This window comes from Danio rerio, chromosome 11 (genome assembly GCF_052040795.2).
Source record: "Danio rerio strain M-AB ecotype USA chromosome 11, GRCz13ab, whole genome shotgun sequence".
Lineage (NCBI taxonomy): Eukaryota > Metazoa > Chordata > Actinopteri > Cypriniformes > Danionidae > Danio > Danio rerio.
In genome coordinates this window covers 42,445,903-42,466,797 of record NC_141031.1, presented here as the reverse complement: position 1 = coordinate 42,466,797, position 20,895 = coordinate 42,445,903, and the positions used below count along the sequence as shown (strand labels likewise).

The following is a 20,895-nucleotide window of genomic DNA, read 5'->3' as shown; positions in this document are numbered from 1 at the left end:
TTACAGCACTACTTTGTTGCTTTTCTTCTTTAATAATTCTTGAAATAAGAACTTTAAATAGTAATGAAAAACACTATAAAATGTTTTGCACCTTAGAGTGACGTTTCTTTAATTTCCTGCATGTCCGTCGTGGTTCTCCTCTGTGAAGTGATTGGCATTAGTGCTAGTGTGCACCATAGACCAGTGTGCACATGTGCTGTGCTGTGCAAAACAGTCAAGCTGAAGATCCAGCTGCTGATGCAGGACTGCTCATGTGCAGCTTTCTGCCAACCAGAGAAAGGACTGCATGGGTGTGTATCAGATTACAGGAAGCTCAAACACATCAAAAACACACACACACACACCCTCTACACAGACTCAGCTGAGAACAGACCAAGACAAACACCTCTATCTGTAAGTAGTTACCTTTGTATCTGCTATGCTGTATTTACTTCATCTGTGTGCAGAAATCTCTCCTTTACGCTGAACCGCGAGTCAGCAAACGGCTAAACTAGCAACAAACAACACTTATGACATCAGTTAGACACTTTCTATGAAATGCCCAGCGTTCAAATGTAAGGAAACAAGAAACGCTGCGGCTTTATATATCAGCTTTATCCGTTCTTTCATATTGCGTTGCTGGCGGTCAGTGTCCTGGAATGAATCCGTGGCTCTGCTGCAGGATCCAGGAAGTGTAATCGATACACGAAACAAGTCGTTTTCATTTCTTTCCCTTTCTCTTCTTTATTTTCATTAACACATGCTATTTCTAATTTGTTTTATCTACTTTGTCTCTCTGAATAGAAGAATAGTCATCTCTCAAATACAAGGAAATGCCTGGAAACCTTATAAAAAATCCTAATGGAGATGGTGAGTCATTTCTTCTTTAATGACCATGTTTTGATTTACTTTCCCTTCAGCAATGATGCAATAATCACGGTATCTTGTATCAGTGTACAAGGGTATCAGTGTCTTGCATTTCAAAAAAGTAAAATTTAGGCTCTTTAAAAGTCTTAAATCTACTGAAATATTGTGTTGTATGCCTCAAATCTTTTTTTAACATGTATTAATTTCCTTTTGTTTATGTATATCTACCCAATCTAGCCAAAACCCATACAATCACAAGTGCCAGACAGAATCTGCAAACATTTCTTGCTATTTCTGCACATAATTTTGGGGAAAAAATCTGCGAATTTATGCTGAATGATTTTGGGAGTATCGTAGCTAAAAACTTAACATATAAAACAAAAAATATGTTTTTAACGTATTTAATTAAACAAATAACTTTATTTAATGTTTACAATGCAAATCCATTTAGATCCACTTATTTGGTAAACAAAGCAAGTCTTTTATGTAATATATCTACTAAAAAACAGAAAATATTACTTTACGAACTGACATTTTCATATTGGTCAATAATATTACTGAAATTAATTTAATAACTAAATAAATAAACATTTCCTTAAGTAAATAAATAAACTCCATGATTAGCAAAAACTCTGCGGAAATCTGTGGATTTAACCTTTAACTTTTGTTATTTAAAAAATAGTTTTTTACTTTATTTGCTGTAATGGTTTATTTTCTTGCCCTGTATTTTTATTATTAAATTATTGGTATTATTGTATTATTAAATTTATTTAATTATAGTCATTTCATTATTATATACAGTTGAATTCAGAATTATTAGCCCCCCTAAATTATTATCCCTTCTATTTCTTTTTCCCCCAATTACAGTTTAACAGAGAGAAGATTTTTCACAACACATTTCTAAACACAATAGTTTTAATAACTCATCTCTAATAACTGATTTATTTGATCTTTGTCATGATGACAGCACATAATATTTCACTACATATTTTTCAAGACACTTCTATACAGCTTAAAGTGACATTTAAAGGCTTATATAATTTTGACTTCAACTGTATATGGCCCTAGGTTGACTCCATATGTATGCCTTTTCAATTGTAAGTCGAAAGTGGACAAAAGCATCTGTTAAATGACCAAATGTAAATGTGGAATATCTGATATGTTGTCCTGTGGTATTTTCCCCAGAGGGTCTGGAGCACTGGGATCTCACAGAAAATGGAGGTAATCAATGGAGGGTGGAGGACATGCCGGGCGACTGTGGATATGCTCACAATGACGAATTCATCACCAAATACTTCTGCACCTCTTTTCAGTAAGACTTTTGAGAATGAATTATAGTTGCAAACATTATGTTGGACATTTTTTTGTGCAAGGTAAAAAGTTTTTACACTTTACAATGAGGTTGTATTAGTTAGTATTAGCTATTTGCATGAATAAAGTACAAAGATGATGCTGCTGCTGTTTTTATTTAGCAAATTACATACTGTGGTCTAAGTTTTGTATTATTCAGTCACAAGATGGTGCCAAACAGAAAAAGTTCGGGTTAGTAAATATATTAACAACACCAAAAAAAAAAGTATTGTAAATTGTGACCAGAGTATTCATGTCTCTCCCATTTGTGTGTTTGTTCATCTCATTTGTCGCTGTGTTTCAGTGTGTATTTCTGTCCACTGATTTAGGCTGTGTAAAAAAAGGCAAGTGATTGACTTGTTGGCGGAGGGTTACGAGCCTGACAATTTAGATATTGCACAGCCAGCTGTTACTGTGGAGGACTGGTAAGTCTTGATGGCATGAACATAAAGGCACAAGTTTTGTCCTATCATGATATGGGGTTAATTTATTATGAATGTGTGTGTGTGTGTGTGTAGGTACAGTGGCCGAACAGACTGTGGATGCATATATGAGCTCACTGTTTCTTTGCTGGATGAAAGCCATGAGGTCATTACTGAATTTAAGCCAGATGAAGTGACCCTCGACCCAGACGATGGCGACTGCTCATGGAGAAATGTAGGAATCTTCAGTTTACATAACTCGTCTAATAAAAAGCAATAATTTAAAGCATTAAATAGAGAGATTGGGAAAATGTATTATATGCAAAGTATAAGTCATTTCAGTCACTTAAATGCATTTAATTTACAAGTGATATAGACTCACTGGCCACTTTATTAGGTACACCCGGTGGGAGTGGGAATAACCACGATACGGTATTATCACGATACTGGTCACAATACAGTGTTATGGAAATTATATATACAGTTGAAGTCAGAATTATTAGCCCCTCTTTGATTTTTATTTATTTATTTTATTCTATTTTTTAAATATTTCCCGAATGATGTTTAACAGAGCAAGGAAATTTTCACAGTTTGTCTGATAATATTTTTTCTTCTGGAGAAAGTCTTATTTGTTTTATTTTGACTGGAATAAAAGCAGTTTTTAATTTTTTAAACACCATTTTAGGACAAAATTATTAGCCCCTTTAAGCTGTATCTTTTCTCGACAGTCTACAGAACAAACCCTCGTTATACAATAACTTGCCTAATTACCCTAACCTGCCTAGTTAACCTAATTAACCTAGTTAAGTCTTTAAATGTCACTTTAAGATGTATAAAAGTGTCTAGATAAATATTATTTACTGTCATCATGGCAAAGATAAAATAAATCAGTTATTAGAAATGAGTTATTAAAACTATTGTGTTTAGAAATGTGTTGAGAAAAATCTTCTCTCCATTAAACAGAAATTGGGGGAAAAAAAATAAACGGGGTTAATAATTCAGGGGGGCTAATAATTCTGACTTTCTGTATCGCACGACTAGCAGTGAAATATGGCTGTATATCATCACTGGTGAGAGGTGTGTGTTGGCTTGAGCCTGCCGGACGAGTGCCTAAAGCCTCCTTTTCACTCACACACAACAAACAACAAGCGACAGACCGGAAGTCCTTCATTTACAATGGAGAGTACTCCGGGAGCTGCGTTCCGATCATCTCCGTATGCCAAAAAGTTGGGATCCGATTTGAGCTGCGGATCCGTTGAAATATTTAGACTCCTGCGACTAGACCGTATGTGACCGGCCAACTGGATGTGATGTATTTCAGTGTTGTCCAAGCAGGTCCGTGTGTGCGATATGAGGAAAAAGTGTTTTTTTTTTTTATTTATTTTTTTATTTTAATCAGAAAAAAAGTCTATTTAAAAAAAACATTTCTATTCCTAAAAATGTTTTTTTTTTTTTTAACGTTGTCTCCACATTCTATCCAAAATATTTAGAGGTCTAATTTCTAGTATTATTAATTAATTAATTAATTAATTCATTCATTCATTCATTCATTCATTCATTCATTCATTCAACCATGGTGAACGCACAAAGAATAAAGGCTCTTGCTTTTGCACTCCTTTATTTCAGACACTGCGAGAACAGCTTCTCTCCCGTGGTGTACAACAAAACTGAAAATTCTGTGCGACTGCCACAAGGGGGCATATTCAGATATTTGTGTCCAAATGTCATGTGCAGTGGAAAGGCGGCTTTAGAGTCCACCTGTTACGATATAAAGCCATATCTCAATTCTACAAGTGTGATATTGCGTTTATACAACAGTTTGACGGCATAATCATGTATATAAAAAAGAAAATCAATCACGAAGAGTCTCAAAAATTCTTTTGTACGAGGAACTATTTTCTTCCGCCGTTCATTCACATCTGCAGCTGACGTCAGAACAGCAGAGACCGTTGCTACTTCACAAACGTCACTTTAGAGCTAGTGTTTGAATGATTCTCTAGCATAATGTCTAAAGTGATGACAAAACCGCTGATTTTGCTCACATAAGGCTGAACAGCATAAAATGCCATCAGTCTACAGAGATTCTGTATTTCTTTGTTGCAACGGGGAGATCACAATAATTAATCCCCAAAAAGCTAAAGCAAACATTAGCATTACTATGGTATAAATACAGCACTTAAACATACAAACGAGAGAGATCGACTTAGAATGTCACTTACCTGTTCTGTAATGATTTGTTCAGCTGTAGAAAACGCTGTTTTGACTTATGCGGTTTCTGTTGCAATCTTGTGGCAGAACAGTGACCGTCTTTGCTCTGCTTAATGACAGACTGATGGCTGCTGACGCACCGAAACTCCGAAATGATATTTAAAAATGGGCATTCTCCTTATAAATACACTGCATAGTTGCAATCTAACCAACTATATTTTCACCTAAAAAAAGCTTCAAGTACATGATGTTGTCCAACAGCTGCAATATTTGTCAAACTGTAGTGAGTTTATTGATCTGCTGTTACTCCATGTGGGCGGAGTAATACACAACGGTGAAGAGGCTGTACGAAGGATGTTATCACAGAACATCGCACTGCTATCAGCCAATCAGATTAAAGAACCAGACAGAGCTGTTGTGTGCGTGCGTGCGTGCGTGCGTGCGTGTGTGCGTGCGTGTGTGCGTGCGTGCGTGCGTACGTGCATGCGTGCGGGCGTGCGTGCGGGCGGGCGTGCGTGCGGGCGGGCGTGCGTGCGGGTGGGCGTGTGTGTCCGTGTCCTCAAAGGAAAACGTCTCTTTTAACGAAAAAGAAACAGGTTTAATTTTTTTAATTTTTTTTTTTTATTGCTGCAGTGCAAAAAATGTGATTTTTCACGTGAAGAAGCTGACCAAAACTTTAATGAAAACCTCCAATATATGCTATATGCACATTTCCATGATGCTGCCATCTATATTTAGCAAATTACATACTGTGTTCTCAGTTTTGTATAAACCTAAAAGTTATTGTAATGTCATTGGTATGCTGTTGTAGATTTGTTAACATTTATTTATTTTGATTTAATTTTTATTTTAAATGAGTCTTGATTTTTGTATTTACTTTTTTAGTAATATAGTTAATAATACTGGACTTTTTTGTTTGTTTTTTGTGTGCATCAAGCTAAACCTAATGTAAAGTCTACATATTTCCTTAGCAGCTAGCAGAAATAGTTTTTCTTTAAACTTTTGTTTTAGGTAACAGATTAATTAATTAAATGGATTTTAATTTATGATTTAAGTTTACGACAACCCTGATGGAAGCATATTTATTTCTCACTTATTCTGCAGGTGAGCCACACATTCACTGATTACGGTCCGGGTCTTCGCTTCATCTCTTTTGAACATGGTGGGCAGGACACAAAGTACTGGCAAGGCTGGTTTGGTGTGAGAGTAACCGGGAGCTCTGTTACCGTAGACGTCTAAGATGGACCAAACTACAATTCAAATTATACAACATATACAATTCAAGTGAAGACCACTAGAAAAAAATAGGTTGCAACTTGCTTTTAGTTTTGCACATTCTGTACCCAAGTGTCATTAAAAATGTTCCGCTTAATATTAAACATGTAATGCTAACCAATTAAAAGAATCGTCTGATAAGATTAAAATATATTGTACTTTACTTTTTTTGAGAGATTTCTTTATGTCTGCTCTGCCACTAACTACCTCTATAGGCTGCTGCAAAGCTATACACCAAACTTCATTAATGCTGCACTTTCAATGAAGTTTATATGCAATCATTTCTTAATTAGCAATCCACTAATGTGATATGAAATACAAATAGGTCTATGTCATTCTAATGATAATAAACCAATAATAAAAGATGAACTGCTTTGGACTCGATCAAATAAAGTCAGAAACTAACACTGCATTTAAATTTGTTTGTGTTTTTAAATGGTATCAAAACGAAAAGCATCAAATGGACTTTTTTTATCTGTTCACAGCCATTCAATACCTTGGACACACATTTTCAGACGTTCTGCTTCTGTGCCATGAGACCATCCCTGCTGAGCATAAAACTAAATGCATATTTGAACTGCCACTTCAAAGTTCAGGATAGGGATGAGTTTCCCTGTTTGTTTTTTAGAAGTATAGCTGCATGTATTTCCAAACTTAATGACTTTGTGGAATAACACAATTATAAAACTCCAATGGTGTATATACAGTTGAAGTCAGAATTATTAGCCCCCTTTTGAATTTTTTTTTTCTTCTTTTTTTTTTTTATATTTCCCAAATGATGTTTGACAGAGCAAGGAAATTTTCACACTATGTCTGATAATATTTTTTGTTCTGGAAAAAGTCTTATTTGTTTTATTTTGGCTAGAATAAAAACAGTTTTGATTTTTTTTAAAACCATTTTTGGGACAAAATTATTAGCCCCTTTAAGCTATTTTTTTTTCAATAGTCTACAGAACAAACCATCGTTATAGAATAACTTGCCTAATTACATTAACCTGCCTAGTTCACCTTATTAACCTAGTTAAGCCTTTAAATATCACTTTAAGCTGTATAGAAGTGTCTTAAAAATATCTAGTAAAACATTACTGTCATCATGGCAAAGATAAAATAAATCGGTTATTAGAAATAGGTTTTTTAAAACTATTATGGTTAGAAATTTGCTGAAACAATCTTCCCTCCATTAAACAGAAATTGGGAAAAAAAATATACAGGGCCGCTAATAGTTCTGACTTCAACTGTATATACAGTGCTTCCGGAAAGCATTCATAGCGCTTCACTTTTTTATGTCACAGCCTTATTCCAAAATAGAATAAATTCATTTATTTCCTCATAATTCTGCAAACAATACCCCATAATGACAATGTGAAAAAAAGATTTTTTGAAATTGTTGCAAATTTATTAAAAATTAAAAACCTAAAAAATCCCATGTGCATCAGTATTCACAGCCTTTGCTCAACACTTTGTTAATGTACCTTTGGCAGCGATTACAGCCTCAAGTCTTTTTAAATATGATGCCACAAGCTTGTCACACCTGTTGCTGACCTGTTGTCACCTGTTGCCAACACACAGTGTTGCCCATTCCTCTTTGCAGTACTTCATATGCTCTATTAGGTTGGATGGGAAGCAACGGTGTACAGCCATTTTCTGATCTCTCCAGAGATGTTCAATAGGATTGTGGTCTGGGATCTGACTGGGCCACTCAAGGACATTCACCGAGTTGTTGTGAAGCCACTCCATTGATATTTTGGCTGGTGCTTTGGGTCATTGTCCTACTAGAAGATGAACCGTCGCCCCAGTCCAAGGTCTCGAGCACTCTGAAGCAGGTTTTTATTCAGGATGTCTCTGTACATCGCTGCATTCATCTTTCCCTCTATCCTGACTAGTCTTCCAGTTCCTGCTGCTGAAAAACATCCCCACAGCATGATGCTGCCGCCACCATGCTTCACTGTAGGGATGGTATTAGCCTGGTGATGAGCGGTGCCTGGTTTTCTCCAAACGTAACGCCTGGCAATCACTCCAAAGAGTTCAATTTTAGTCTCATCAGCCCAGAGAATTTGGTTTCTTATGGTCTGAGAGTCCTTCAGATGCCTTTTGGCAAATTCCAGGCGGGGAGTGGCTTCCGTCTGGCCACTCTACCATACAGGCCTAATTGGTGGATTGCTGCACAGATGATTGCCCTTCTGTAAGGTTCTGCTCTCTCCACAAAAGAACGCTGGAGCTCTTCATGCTTGGTTTGTGCTTTGACATGCACTGTCATCCCTGGGACCCTATATAGACAGGTGTATGCCTTTTTAAATTATGTCCAATCAATTTACCACAGGTGAACTCCAGTGAAGCTGCTGAAACATCTCAAGAATGATCAGTGGAAACAGAATGTACCTGAGCTCAATTTAGAGCTGAGAATACTTCTGTACATGTGATTTTACAGGTTTTTCATTTTTCATATTTTTTCACATCGTCATTATGGGTTATTGTGTCTAGATTTGTGAGGAAATAAAATGAATTTAATCTATTTTTGAATAAGGCTGTAACATAAAAAAGTAGAAAAAGTGAAGTGCTATCAATACTTTCCGGATGCACTGTATATAATGGATATGTAAAATGAATGTATAATGGAATACTATATAACTGAAGAGGTTATATACATTGTCTTACATTTTGAGGTAAAGATAACATTCTAGGAATGATCCAGACAGGAAGCCTAGATGTGAGAGACACTAACCTTTCTGGTGTCTAACCATGGAATAGTAATACAAATGCTTTTTGTAAAGTTTTTGTAAAAGTTTGAGACACGCTTTTGCCTTCTGTCTCCATAAAAGTCTGGACGATACTCTAAGGCTGATTAGATCAGGGTGAGTAAAACTTCTAAACAGGACTTTCAAATATCCACTTCATTTACATTCTTTGCTAAAGTTGTCACACCTGTTTATTTGTTTTCACCTAAAACCACTGCCTCCCTAAAATGTAATTAAAAGCTGCATTCCAGTCCACTTTTAGACACGCACTCGCAAACTTTCTTCACTTGTTTCCTGAGGTAAATCCTCGCCGACATTTTGAAGTGTGTTCCACTTCATAAAGTGAATAAGGGAAGCTTACATGGACAAACCTTTGATTTTGACAGAGGGAGCGAGTCTGATTCATATGTCCACTCCAGCACCTATATGTCCCAGAATGCATCACAATAGTGTAGTTCCCAAAAGTTCAAGGGCTTGGGGTATAGGTCTCAAACTAGATTCCTGGATGGCTGCAGCTCTGCAGTTTTGCTCCAACCCTAATCAAACATGGCTGATCCAATTAATCAAGAGCTGCGTCCCAAATGGCACACTATACACTCATGCACTATGTACTTACACACACAACTGAATAGTATATGTATGTAGTGTTGTCCCAAATGGCACACTAATGTGTTTTAACTAAGCGGAAATTCAAACCATTTCCTAATGACGTTTGACGGTTGCCAAATCAGTGAAATAAACGACCAAATTTTCAAATAATACCTGCCGTGAGTATAACCGCACTCACCATCAGGAGGCGCTATAATCACTCTCATAGGAGAATTTTGCTTTCACCATCCAAAATAAATAAAGTTATCCAACACGTGCGCCCGATAGCTCAGCCCATTCCGCTACGTTAGCAAACCTGCGGTCGTTGAGTGCGTGAAGTGTCCATCATTACACACTTCATTTTAGCGGCTGAATGAGTGCATCATCCGGGTAATGCATCATCCATAAAGTGCACTTATTATTTTTTTGAGTTTTCAGTGTGAACACACTACTTACACTATTTATACTACAAACTGGCGTAGAAAAGTGCATAAGTATGCGATTTGGAACGTAGCTAAGATGTTCAAGACTACTAAGCAGCTGAGTTGGAGCTGGTTAAAGCTAAACTGTGCAGAGCTGTGGCCCTCCAGGAATTCAGTTTGACACCACTGGTTTAGGGCGGAGCTGGGTGGCTGGTGTCCTGCAAAGTTAAGTTCCAACACCAATCAGACACACCTGGGCTAGCTAATCAAGCTCTTACTCATAGATATATACACTAGATATCGCATAGGGACCCTGAGCATGCGTCAATAGCGCCGCCAGATTGGTACAGTGCTCCCAGGACAAATGTCATTCAACCGCACTAGTCAACACAGTGTTATTACGTGAAGATGCAGGACTTTAGCGCTGTCTACGGGTGTAGTAACGGGCAAACAAAGAAAACAAAGCACAAAGGCAGAACATTCCATAGGTAATATTAAGTTTTTTTCTGTTTTTGTATGTTCTGAACTTTTGTGCTAATCAGGTCACGTTATTGATGATGACAGTCACTTACTGCATTCACCATAAGGCAAAGCAGCTCCAACTTGCACTAAACACTCGGCTTATGCTAGTTTTGTTGAATAAAATCAGCAAACAATGCAAAAGAAATATGACAACGAGATGCTGCGCTGCCAGAAGCTTGTATTATTGTCGGCTAACGTTAGTGAAAGAGTCATTCGGAGGGATTCATTCACAAACGAATCTTTCCCTCCGTCAGTATGAGAAGTGAAAGCAGGAGAGGAGCTGTGTTTCAGGACATGATTAGATCAAATTTAACAGGGAGGGTGAAGAGTACATTTCTGTACACACAAACACAAGCTTTTTGTCAGGAATGTCCGTGCGGTCACTGATCCATCAATGTAGAAAAGTGATGTAAAATTATAATTTTCGTAATTAGAAAAAAAAATACACACTAACATCAAGGAAAACTCCCGATCATAGATATATGTGTATATGTGTTTATCTCTGGCTTTGGATGGCCACAGTCCTCCACTGTACCTTGGTCCCGCATTCATTTCAAAGGAGCGCTACACTGTAGCAAGATGGCGGCGCTATTGACGCATTCCGTATAAATAGACAACAATAGGCCAGGCGACATCTAATGTATATATCTATGGCTCTTACTAGGCTTCCTAGAAATATCCGTGCAGGTGTGTTGAGACAAGTTGGAGCTAAAATCTGCAGGAGACGGCCCTCCAGGACTGAGTTTGGGCACCCCTGGTGTAGGGCACTCCATTTCAGACTATTCATATGCTCCGCCAGTAATGGACACATATGAGATGTAATCAATGATCAGAGGGAAAGAGATAGAGGGAGGTTAGCAATTGAAGGGCATACATAACTGAACTGGAATGCAGCCAAAATACTGTTAAACTACACTAATTAGATTTCTCTTATGGAATGTTCACACTAGAAGCGTGAACATTTTGAGTTTACTAGCTTCATTCGCGTGTCAACTTCATTTCACAACAGATGCAGATTCACGTCATGGGAGGGGCTTCTGTCTGCCTGGTGACTTCGGTTTCTTTGCTAATGGCTAACGTAGATGTCTGCCAAATTTCAGATTTTGTAACTTTCATCGATTCACGTGGTAAATGCACAAAATGCTCAAATTGCGCCACGTCACTCCTACAAATCGAAAAGATTTTATACATTGTGTTTTACAATTTTTAAGTAAAAAATAGCATTCCAGGAAATATCAAGACAGGAAGTCTAGATGTGAGAGACACTGACCTTTCTGGTGTCTAACCATCGAATAGTAATACAAATGCTAAGTTGTGCCTTTAGTCTCCGTGAAAGTCTGTTCGATGCTCTCAGGCTGATTGGATTGTTTTGTTGATTAGATCAGGGTGGGTAAAACTTCTGGACAAGACTTTCAAATATCCACCTCATTTAGATCCTTTGCTAAAGTTGTCAGGCCTGTTTATTTGTGTCCACCTAAAGGCACTGCGCCCCTAAAATGTATTTAAAAGATGCATTCCAGTCCACGTTTAGACACGCACTCGCAAACTTTCTTCACCTTGTTCCCTCAGGGAAATTCTCGCCGCCATTTTGAAGTTTGTTCCACTTCATCAAGTGAATAAGGGAGGCTTACATGAACATACCTACGATTTTGACAGAGCGAGTCTGCTTCATATGTCCACTCCAGCACCTATAAGTCCCAGAATGCATCACAATAGTGTAGTTCCCAAATGTTCAAGGGCTTAGGGTATAGGTCTTGAACTGGATACTTGGAAGGCTGCAGCTCTGCACAGTTTTGCTCCAACCATAATCAAACACAGCTAATCCAAATAATCAAGGTGTTCAAGACCACTAAGCAGCGGAGTTGGAGCTGGTTAAAGCTAAACTATGCAGAGCTGTGGCCCTCCAGGAATAGAGTATGAGACCATTGGTTTGAGGCAGTATTTCTCAACACGTTTCTTGAGGACCACCATCACTACACATTTTGGATGTCTCCTATGTCTGTCACACCCAGTGGTCTTCCAGTAATGTGGTCGAGAAACACTGGTTTAGGGCACTTCATTTCAGCCCATTTAGATGCTCTGTCAGTAGTCGACACTGGTGAGACGTAATCAATGATCCGAGGGAATGAGACGGAAGGAAGTTCGTGATTTAAGGGTATAAATGACTGAACTGGAATGCAGCCAAAAATACTGTTACACTACACTAATTAGATTTTTCTCATGGGACGTTCACACTAGACGTGTGAACATTTTGAGTTTACTCGCTTCATTCGTGTCAAATTCACTTCACAACAGATGCAGATTCAGGTTGTCGGAGGGGTTTTTGTCTGCCTGGTCACTCCAGTTTCGTTGCTAAATGGCTAACTTGGATGTCCGCCACAATTCAGATTTTGCAACTCGAGCGATTCACATGTCAAATGCACAATATGCTGAAATCAGGGTGGGTAAAACTTCTAAACAAGACTTTCAAATATCCACTTTATTTACATTCTTTGCTAAAGTTGTCAGGCCTGTTTATTTGTGTCCACCTAAAGGCACTGCGCCCCTAAAATGTATTTAAAAGATGCATTCCAGTCCACTTTTAGACACGCACTCTCAAACTTTCTTCACTTGTTTCCTGAGGGAAATTCTCGCCGCCATTTTGAAGTTTGTTCCACTTCATCAAGAGTATAAGGGAAGCTTACATGAACATACCTTCGATTTTGACAGAGGGAGCGAGTCTGCTTCATATGTCCACTCCAGCACCTACAAGTCCCAGAATGCATCACAATAGTGTAGTTCCCAAATGTTCAAGGGCTTAGGGTATAGGTCTTGAACTGGATACTTGGAGGCTGCAGCTCTGCACAGTTTTGCTCCAACCATAATCAAACACAGCTAATCCAAATAATCAAGGTGTTCAAGACTACTAAGCAGCGGAGTTGGAGCTGGTTAAAGCTAAACTATGCAGAGCTGTGGCCCTCCAGGAATAGAGTATGAGACCATTGGTTTAGGGCAGTGTTTCTCAACACGTTCCTGAAGGACTACCATCACTACACATTTTGGATGTCTCCTTTGTCTGTCACACCCATTACAGGTCTTTCAGTCTCTACTAATGAGCTCATGATCTGAATAGGTGTGTTTGGTGAAGGAGACATGGAAAATATGCAGAGCCAGTGGTCCTCCAGGAATGTGGTCGAGAAACACTGGTTTAGGGCTTTCCATTTCAGCCCATTCAGATGCTCCACCAGAAGTGGACACTTGTGTGACGTAATCAATGATCCGAAGGGAACGAGACAGAGGAAAGTTAGCGATTAAAGGGCATAAACAACTGAACTGGAATGCAGCCAAAATACTTTTACACTACACTAATCTCTTATGGGACGTCCACACTAGACGCGTGAACATTTTGAGTTTACTTGCTTCATTCGCGTGTCAAATTCACTTCACAACAGGGGTCCGTTCTTCGTACCTCGCTTAAATGATCTAAGAATATTTGGCAGATCCCGGATCTTTTAATCTTGATAACTGATCTCTCGCTAATTTGGTTCTTCAAACGAGTTCGCGAATCAGATTAGAATGTCTGGATGAACTGATCTGAGATCGCTGCTTGTGTTGTGAAGGGCAGATCTATTGATCCTCGAAATCATGATCAGCAATACAACGATTGGCTGACGGCACAGCAGCGTGATGACATCATCTGATTAATATTCAATTATCCATGTGAGCAAAATTACATCAAATTAGCAGTAAACGGTTTGTTAAATATGACACGCAATAACTCTCCACATTTGTTGTGAGCTGCAGGCTTTACACTTTCATGTGTCAAGAGTATTCATCATGTATTTCAATGAAAATCAATGTATTTTGTTCTACATTTAGAAAATATTTTCTTTATAATAGTAGCCGTTTTTTAATCGGTGTAAAGAATAACTGGTTGTTTACAAAAGCATTTTGATATTGGTAAAGGCGTCTGCAACTTTTGTGAAGCATCAAATCACTGGCATAACTATCAAAACATGTTTATGACTGCATAAGGGTATTATTGCTTTAAAAAAGTCACATATTGTGCATTTCTATTATACACAATTTGTACTGAAGCGATCTAAAAAGTTCATATCAATAAGTTTTCTCTTTGCACCACCAGGTGGCAGTCTTTGTACTTTCATTTCAAGGGTGCAGATTGCATATGTTTTATTAATATGTATAACTTTATTTATTTTATTAATGACTTTAACTTTATATATATAGTTAAAAAATATGTACCATTTTCCCAAGTGTATATAACTACAACTGTAAGAAAATATCAGAATTCAGAACATACTTTCTGTGTTATCTTTGCTTGAACTGAGCCGATCTAATCCTGTTTATATGATTTGAACCTGCTCCCGATCAGGTTTGACCTAGCAGATCTGTTGCTATGAAAACAACTCTCGGATCAGCTTTGAAGAACGAAACGATCCTGGATCGTGTCAAATTGTCAATATCCAAATCCAGCTAACTGAGTAATCCACGTACGAAGAACGGACCCCAGATGCAGATTCAGGTCGTCGGAGGGGTTTCTGTCTGCCTGGTGACTCCAGTTTTCTTGCTAAATGGCTAACTTGGATGTCCGCCACAATTCAGACTTTGCAACTCAACTGATTCACATGTCAAATGCACAATATGCTGATATCAGGGTGGGTAAAACTTCTAAAACAAGACTTTCAAATATCCACTTCATTTACATCCTTTGCTAAAGTTGTCAGTCCTGTTTCTTTGTCTCCACCTATAAGCACTACCCCCCCTAAAATGTAAATAAAAGCTGAATTCCAGTCCACATTTAGACACGCACTCGCAAACTTCTTTTCACTTGTTCCCTCAGGGGAATCTTCGACGACATTTGAAAGTGTTTTCCACTTCATTAAGTGTAGGAGACAAGTTTACATGGACATATGCAAAACTGCTTCATATGTCCACTCCAGCACCAATATGTCCCAGAATGCATCACAACAGTATAGTAACCAAGTGCTCAAGGGTTTAGGGCACTCTATTTAAACCCATTCAGATGCTCTGCCAGTAGTGGACACTTATGTGACGTAATCAGTGATGTAAATCCGAGGTTAGTGATTGAAGGGCATAAATAATTGGACTGGAATGCAGCAAAAATACCATGTTACACTACACCAGGGGTGACCAACCCTGTTCCTGGAGAGCCACCTTCCTGCAGATTTCAGTTGCTACCCATATCAAACACACCTGAACCAATTAATTAAGACGTGAACACGACGTGATAATTACAGGCAGGTGTGTTTGATATGGGTTGCAACAAATTTGCAGGAAAGTGGCTCTCCAGGAACAGGGTTGGCCACCCCTGCACTACATTAATTAGATTTCTCTTAGACTTCTTTGTAACTGCAGCAATGGCAATTTCTCAATAAAGAATCCTGCTAAAACAAACCCAAGAGTCTTAAGTTAACAACAGATTGAATATGAAAATGTTTCAATGTACTTTGGTCTTTAGTAGCTATATGATAGAATGTATGTGTCAAACTGGAATATCGCCTAAAATATTTGCCAATAATGCTGCGTTTCCAACCAATGAGTCAAAGAAAACAAAATCGTAACTTTCTGATAAACTGGCACAAAATATAAAAAAGAAAAACAGAATTTGCTGAGGTGGGAGAAGCTGCGCAAGTCTTTTTCTTATATTATAAATTACAAACACCTCAGAAGACAAAATGTAATTACCATGTGGTGAATTTTAGAGATGTGAGAGCACTGTGGGAGCACAGACGCTCAAGATAGTCCTGGAGGTAATAATAATATATTAATAATTTTACTGAACCGGTCAGGCTGCTGGTTTCCCCATTAATGCTATTATCATCACATGATCTCTTGTAACAAAATCAATGCAAAATTTAAAGTGCATACTGGAATTTATTTAGTAAATGCGTTCCATTCAGTTTATGCACATTTTTCTTATCAGATAAAACGTTTATGCTACTCAGTTTTTTATGCGCAATTTCAAAAGTATGCGCATCTTGACTTTTTATATGCCATATTCCAAAACGCACATAAAAAGAGGTGGATGGAAACAGTGTCACATGGTCTTTCAACACATTCCAATATGCTCATTTGATGCTTAAGAAATGTAGCTAGGCGAGGCAGTGGCGCAGTAGGTAGTGCTGTCGCCTAAGCAAGAAGGTCGCTGGGTCGAACCTCGGCTCAGTTGGCGTTTCTGCGTGAAGTTTCTGCATGTTCTCCCTGGGTCCGCGTGGGTTTCCTCCGGGTGCTCCGGTTTCCCCCACAGTCCAAAGACATGTGGTACAGGTGAATTGGGTAAGCTAAATTGTCCGTAGTGTATGTGTGGATGTTTCCCAGAGATGGGTTGTGGCTGGAAGGGCATCCGCTGCGTAAAGACGTGCTGGATAAGTTGGCGGTACATTCCACTGTGGCGACCCCGGATTAATAAAGGAACTAAGCCGATTTTTTAAATATAAATTTAGCTACAATTGTTTCCTGATAAGCAAAATTTAGCATCATCTTTTTGATGGAATGTAGAAATATAATAAAACATTTTATACACATATATATTTGTTTAGAAATATTTTTAATAAATTTTTAAACAAATTATTAAAAATAATTTATTATTTTTTAAAATTAAAAATAATTTATTATTTTTTATTATTATTATTGTAAAACATTATTACAGTAGGTCACAAATCATAAATTAACAATAAACCAAAAGAGTGACGGCTGTATCTTATTTTCTTGACCCGACATAGCGCTAGATTGTTGTTTGTCTAGAACAGTTTTATACAGTATTGTAAAGTAAAATGTAATACTCATTCAGGAAAAAACATTGCATGTTACAAAACAGCTCAATCAAATAGATAGCTGACCCAAAACTGAAGTATTTTTATATGAAACCATGGTCCTAGGCGATTCATACTATGCAAGTCAAAGGCTACTTACTTGTCGAGGCTGTTGATGACAGGAAATGATGAACATAGTCAGTTTCTTGCACAAACCAATAATTTCCCTTCATATTCATATACATATTCACCTCAATATATCATAAAAAGGGTTTTAACTGTATTTATTTATCCTCAAAATCCCAGTATAGTCGGCACAAGTAGTGTAGTGGTTAGTGCATCGACAAATGCACTCCGGTGCTCACGGCAACCTGAGTTTGATTCCAGCCTTGCGGTCCTGAGCCTTCCTCTCTCTCTGCTCCCCATGCTTTCCTGTCAATACTCTCTACTGTTCTATCCAATAAAGGTGAAAACCCCGAAAAAAAATCCCAGTATATCCACAGTTTCATTTAAATCTTAAATGACCAGCCGGTGAGAAAAATAACAGAATATTTTCCAATGTTTAGGTATATTTTTTAAAGTGAAAATGAAATGACAGCACTGTCCAGGGTGGTGCTTTGATAAACATGACACATTATTATGATATGTCTGGTTTTGTGCATACTGACAAGCATTTGTGGCGTGATTGTACAGTTTGATTCAATCCAATACAGTCAAGCATTCTAGAGTGAATACAATTCGGTGTAAATGACGGTGTAAATGAAAGGGTTGATTATCATATGGTTTACAATAATACGGGTAAAATGGTAAGTTACTTAACCCTAACCTGTGTGTTTACTCTGACTGGAGTTCTTCCTCATTCTGATTGTGACTGCATCTGCTTGCAGAAGGCCTCAAATTGCTGCTGTTCAAGTTCGGTCATGACTTTGTTCAGGGCATAAATCTGACACATAAAAAAACAGAAACAGAAAGTTAGTTTCACTATATACGGTAGACCACAGGTGTCAAAGCCAGTTCCTGAAGGGGGTTGCAGCTCTGCACAGTTTAGTTCCAACCTTAATTAAACACACCTGATCAAACTAATTGAGCCCTTCAGTCTTGTTTGAGACCTACAGGTAAGTATGTTGAAGCAGGGCTGGAACTAAACTGGGCAGATCTGCGGCCCTCCAGAAGCTGTAATCAACACCTGTGTTGTAGACCAATCACATCAGACCGAACCAGATCACCTCTGCTCTCTGTCTCTGCTTCAGCTCCTGCTGGGCTGTTTTCTGTTTCGTTCTGTCTCCACGCGTTGGTGTTTGCTGTTTCTGTTTGTCTTTTCGACATGCTGGCTCCATTTCGGAAGCAGATGGACACAATTTGGAGTCAGGATAATTTAGCTGAAATAAAGACAAAAAAGTCAATTAAATAACAGCAACTTACAACATACATACACTACCTGACAAAAGTCTTGTCGGTTATCCCAGTTGTAAGAGCAACAAATAATAACTTGACTTCAAGTTGATCACTTGGAAAAGTGGGAAAAGGTCTGTTGAGCTGCATCCCAATCATCACAAATACTGCAGAAGACCCACTGGAACCCACATAGACCCATGATTCTCACAAAAATCAGTCAAGTTTGGTAAAGGAAAAATCATGGTTTGGGGTTACATTCAATATGGGGGCGTGCGAGAGATCTGCGGAGTGGATGGCAACATCAACAGCCTGAGGTATCGAGACATTTTCGCTGCCCATTACATTACAAACCACAGGAGAGGGCAAATTCTCAAGCAGGATAGCGCTCCTTCTCATACTTCAGCCTCCACATCAAAGCTCCTGAAAGAAGGTCAAGGTGCTCCAGGATTGGCCAGTTCAGTCACCAGATATGAACATTATTGAGCATGTCTGATGTAAGATGGAGGAGGCATTAAAGATGAATTCAAAGAGTCTTGATGAACTCTGGGAGTCCTGCAAGAACGCTTTCTTTGCCATTCCAGATGACTTTATTAATAAGTGATTTGAGTCAGTGCAGAGATGTATGGATGCAGTCCTCTGAGCTCATGATGGAGTCAGACACAATATTCATTCTTTCTCCACTGCAGCATGACTTTATATTCTATACTGAACATTATTTCTGTTAAGTGACGAGACTTTTGTCGAAGCAAAGTCAGACCTTACCGTCCTAATTAAATCATTAACTTAATTATATTAAGACTTGTGTCAGTGAGTGTAACGTTAAAAGGGGATTGCTACTATTCAGATGCCAAAGAAAGGGATTTACTTATTTCTTAAACTCCCAATGTATAGATGCGAATGTCAAAATACAGAAAATTCTAAGTTAAAACTCACTCGTTCGTCTTCTTTTTAGGTCATATTTACACTAATATTATCTATTTAGCTTTTCTCTAAACACTTCCACAGACATATTTGTTGGAAACCACAGACCTCAGACTGAAAACATAAATAGTATGTTATTAAACAAGTTAACATTCAGGGGTTCGTAATTGTTTTCTTGGTATGGATTCAGAAATAAATGCACTAACACATTTAGACTTCTGTTCATTAGTTTAGCAAATTAACCTAACGTTAGCCTGAAATATTTTTTCGATCATTTTATTATCATACTACAAACTCAGTATGTTAAAAACATAAGAAATACAAAAAAACTAAGAAAATGAAAGAACCAAGGGGTGTCCTACCTTATTATTTTTGACGAAAAACAGTCAACGAAGATGAAACGAGTAGCAGTGTGGTGTCACTTATAAATAAACCCGGTCAGGAATTGCGGAAATCCTAAAAGGTTCCTATAACGTTACAATCAAATACGACCGGTTGTATTTCAGTAAAAGTTTTTTTTTTAATATTAACGTCACCTTACTTTATTGTTGAAATCTATTACCCTGGACGTATATAACAACTCTAACAAAAGTCAACAACGATAAACGGCATGCTTATATCAAAAAGCTTAGAGTGGTTCTCTTTGCTTATATGACGCCGTACCTATGCTCATACATTTCTTTTGTGAATTTACACGCTATCATTCATTCATTCATTCATTCATTCATTCATTCATTCATTCATTCATTCATTCATTTTCCTTTGGCTTCCTTTATTCACAAGGGGTCGCCACAGCAGAATGAACCGATAACTTTTGCAGCATAGCTTCGTTTTACACAGCGGATGCCCTTCCAGCTGCAACCTAGGAAACACCCATACACTCTCACATTCACAGTCATATCCTATGGCCAATATTGTTTATTCTATTTACACGCTATATAGACACACAATGTTATACTTTTATAACACATTTATTAATTAACAGACAATGTCTCAACAAGCTCGTCAAGTCAGTGTTTTAGAATTATGCATGTAAACTTTAAAACAATAAAATATAAATAGTTTTAGTTAAAAATGTGACAACTACACTGAAAAAAAAAATATATATATATAAATATATTTTTTTATTTTTTTGCTCGTTCAAACTGCTTATTTAAAATTAGTTGAAACAACACATTTCTTGAGATTTCATTGGGAAAACTTAATTTTTATGTTCAATCCACATAATTTGTCAAAAGGTAACTTAATTCAATCATGTTGTACCAACACAAATTGATTGTGTGGAACTCTGCATTTTTATAGTGCAGCATCAGTATCCCTTACTACCTAGTCTATATTAAATAATAAAGCAATGCGTAGAAAATAAATAACAAAGCATTAAAGACGTTAAATCATGCACAAGTGATTATGTAAAATACCACAATATCAATTGCTTGCA

General features: G+C 37.7%; 2 protein-coding genes across 3 annotated transcripts; one reads left to right on the top strand and one right to left on the bottom strand.

The window, feature by feature from the left end:
* Nucleotides 1–251: 251 nt before the first annotated feature.
* On the top strand, nt 252–6,513 carry fbxo2 (F-box protein 2). Of its 2 annotated transcripts, none has more exons than XM_087272522.1 (6): nt 252–290; nt 784–849; nt 2,032–2,158; nt 2,526–2,621; nt 2,715–2,853; nt 5,931–6,513. In XM_087272522.1, exons 2-6 carry the CDS (start codon nt 813–815, stop codon nt 6,063–6,065), a joined length of 534 nt encoding a protein of 177 aa, XP_087128648.1. In that variant the 5' UTR covers nt 252–290; nt 784–812; the 3' UTR covers nt 6,066–6,513. The 2 variants fall into 2 exon arrangements, with proteins under 2 accessions (XP_087128648.1, NP_001107270.1); NM_001113798.1 differs by lacking the exon at nt 252–290 and adding an exon at nt 357–393.
* A 10,406-nt stretch (nt 6,514–16,919) lies between these two features.
* On the bottom strand, nt 16,920–19,887 carry svbp (small vasohibin binding protein). Its single transcript, NM_001202432.2, has 3 exons — nt 19,820–19,887; nt 18,368–18,520; nt 16,920–18,084 (listed from the first exon to the last, which is right to left on the bottom strand). The coding sequence occupies exons 2-3, from the start codon at nt 18,476–18,478 to the stop codon at nt 17,998–18,000; spliced, it is 198 nt and encodes a 65-aa protein (NP_001189361.1). The 5' UTR covers nt 18,479–18,520; nt 19,820–19,887; the 3' UTR covers nt 16,920–17,997.
* Between the last annotated feature and the right edge of the window lie 1,008 nt (nt 19,888–20,895).

Bases quoted from the DNA above. Each gene is read 5' to 3' on its own strand.
- fbxo2 (XM_087272522.1), top strand. From the start codon at position 813: ATGCCTGGAAACCTTATAAAAAATCCTAATGGAGATG. The intron at 850-2,031 runs GTGAGTCATTTC...TATTTTCCCCAG, and splicing joins AAAAAATCCTAATGGAGATG to AGGGTCTGGAGCACTGGGAT. The intron at 2,854-5,930 runs GTAGGAATCTTC...CTTATTCTGCAG, and splicing joins GCGACTGCTCATGGAGAAAT to GTGAGCCACACATTCACTGA.
- svbp (NM_001202432.2), bottom strand. From the start codon at position 18,478: ATGGAGCCAGCATGTCGAAAAGACAAACAGAAACAGCAAACACCAACG. The intron at 18,085-18,367 runs GTGATCTGGTTC...TTTATGTGTCAG, and splicing joins AGCAGAGACAGAGAGCAGAG to ATTTATGCCCTGAACAAAGT.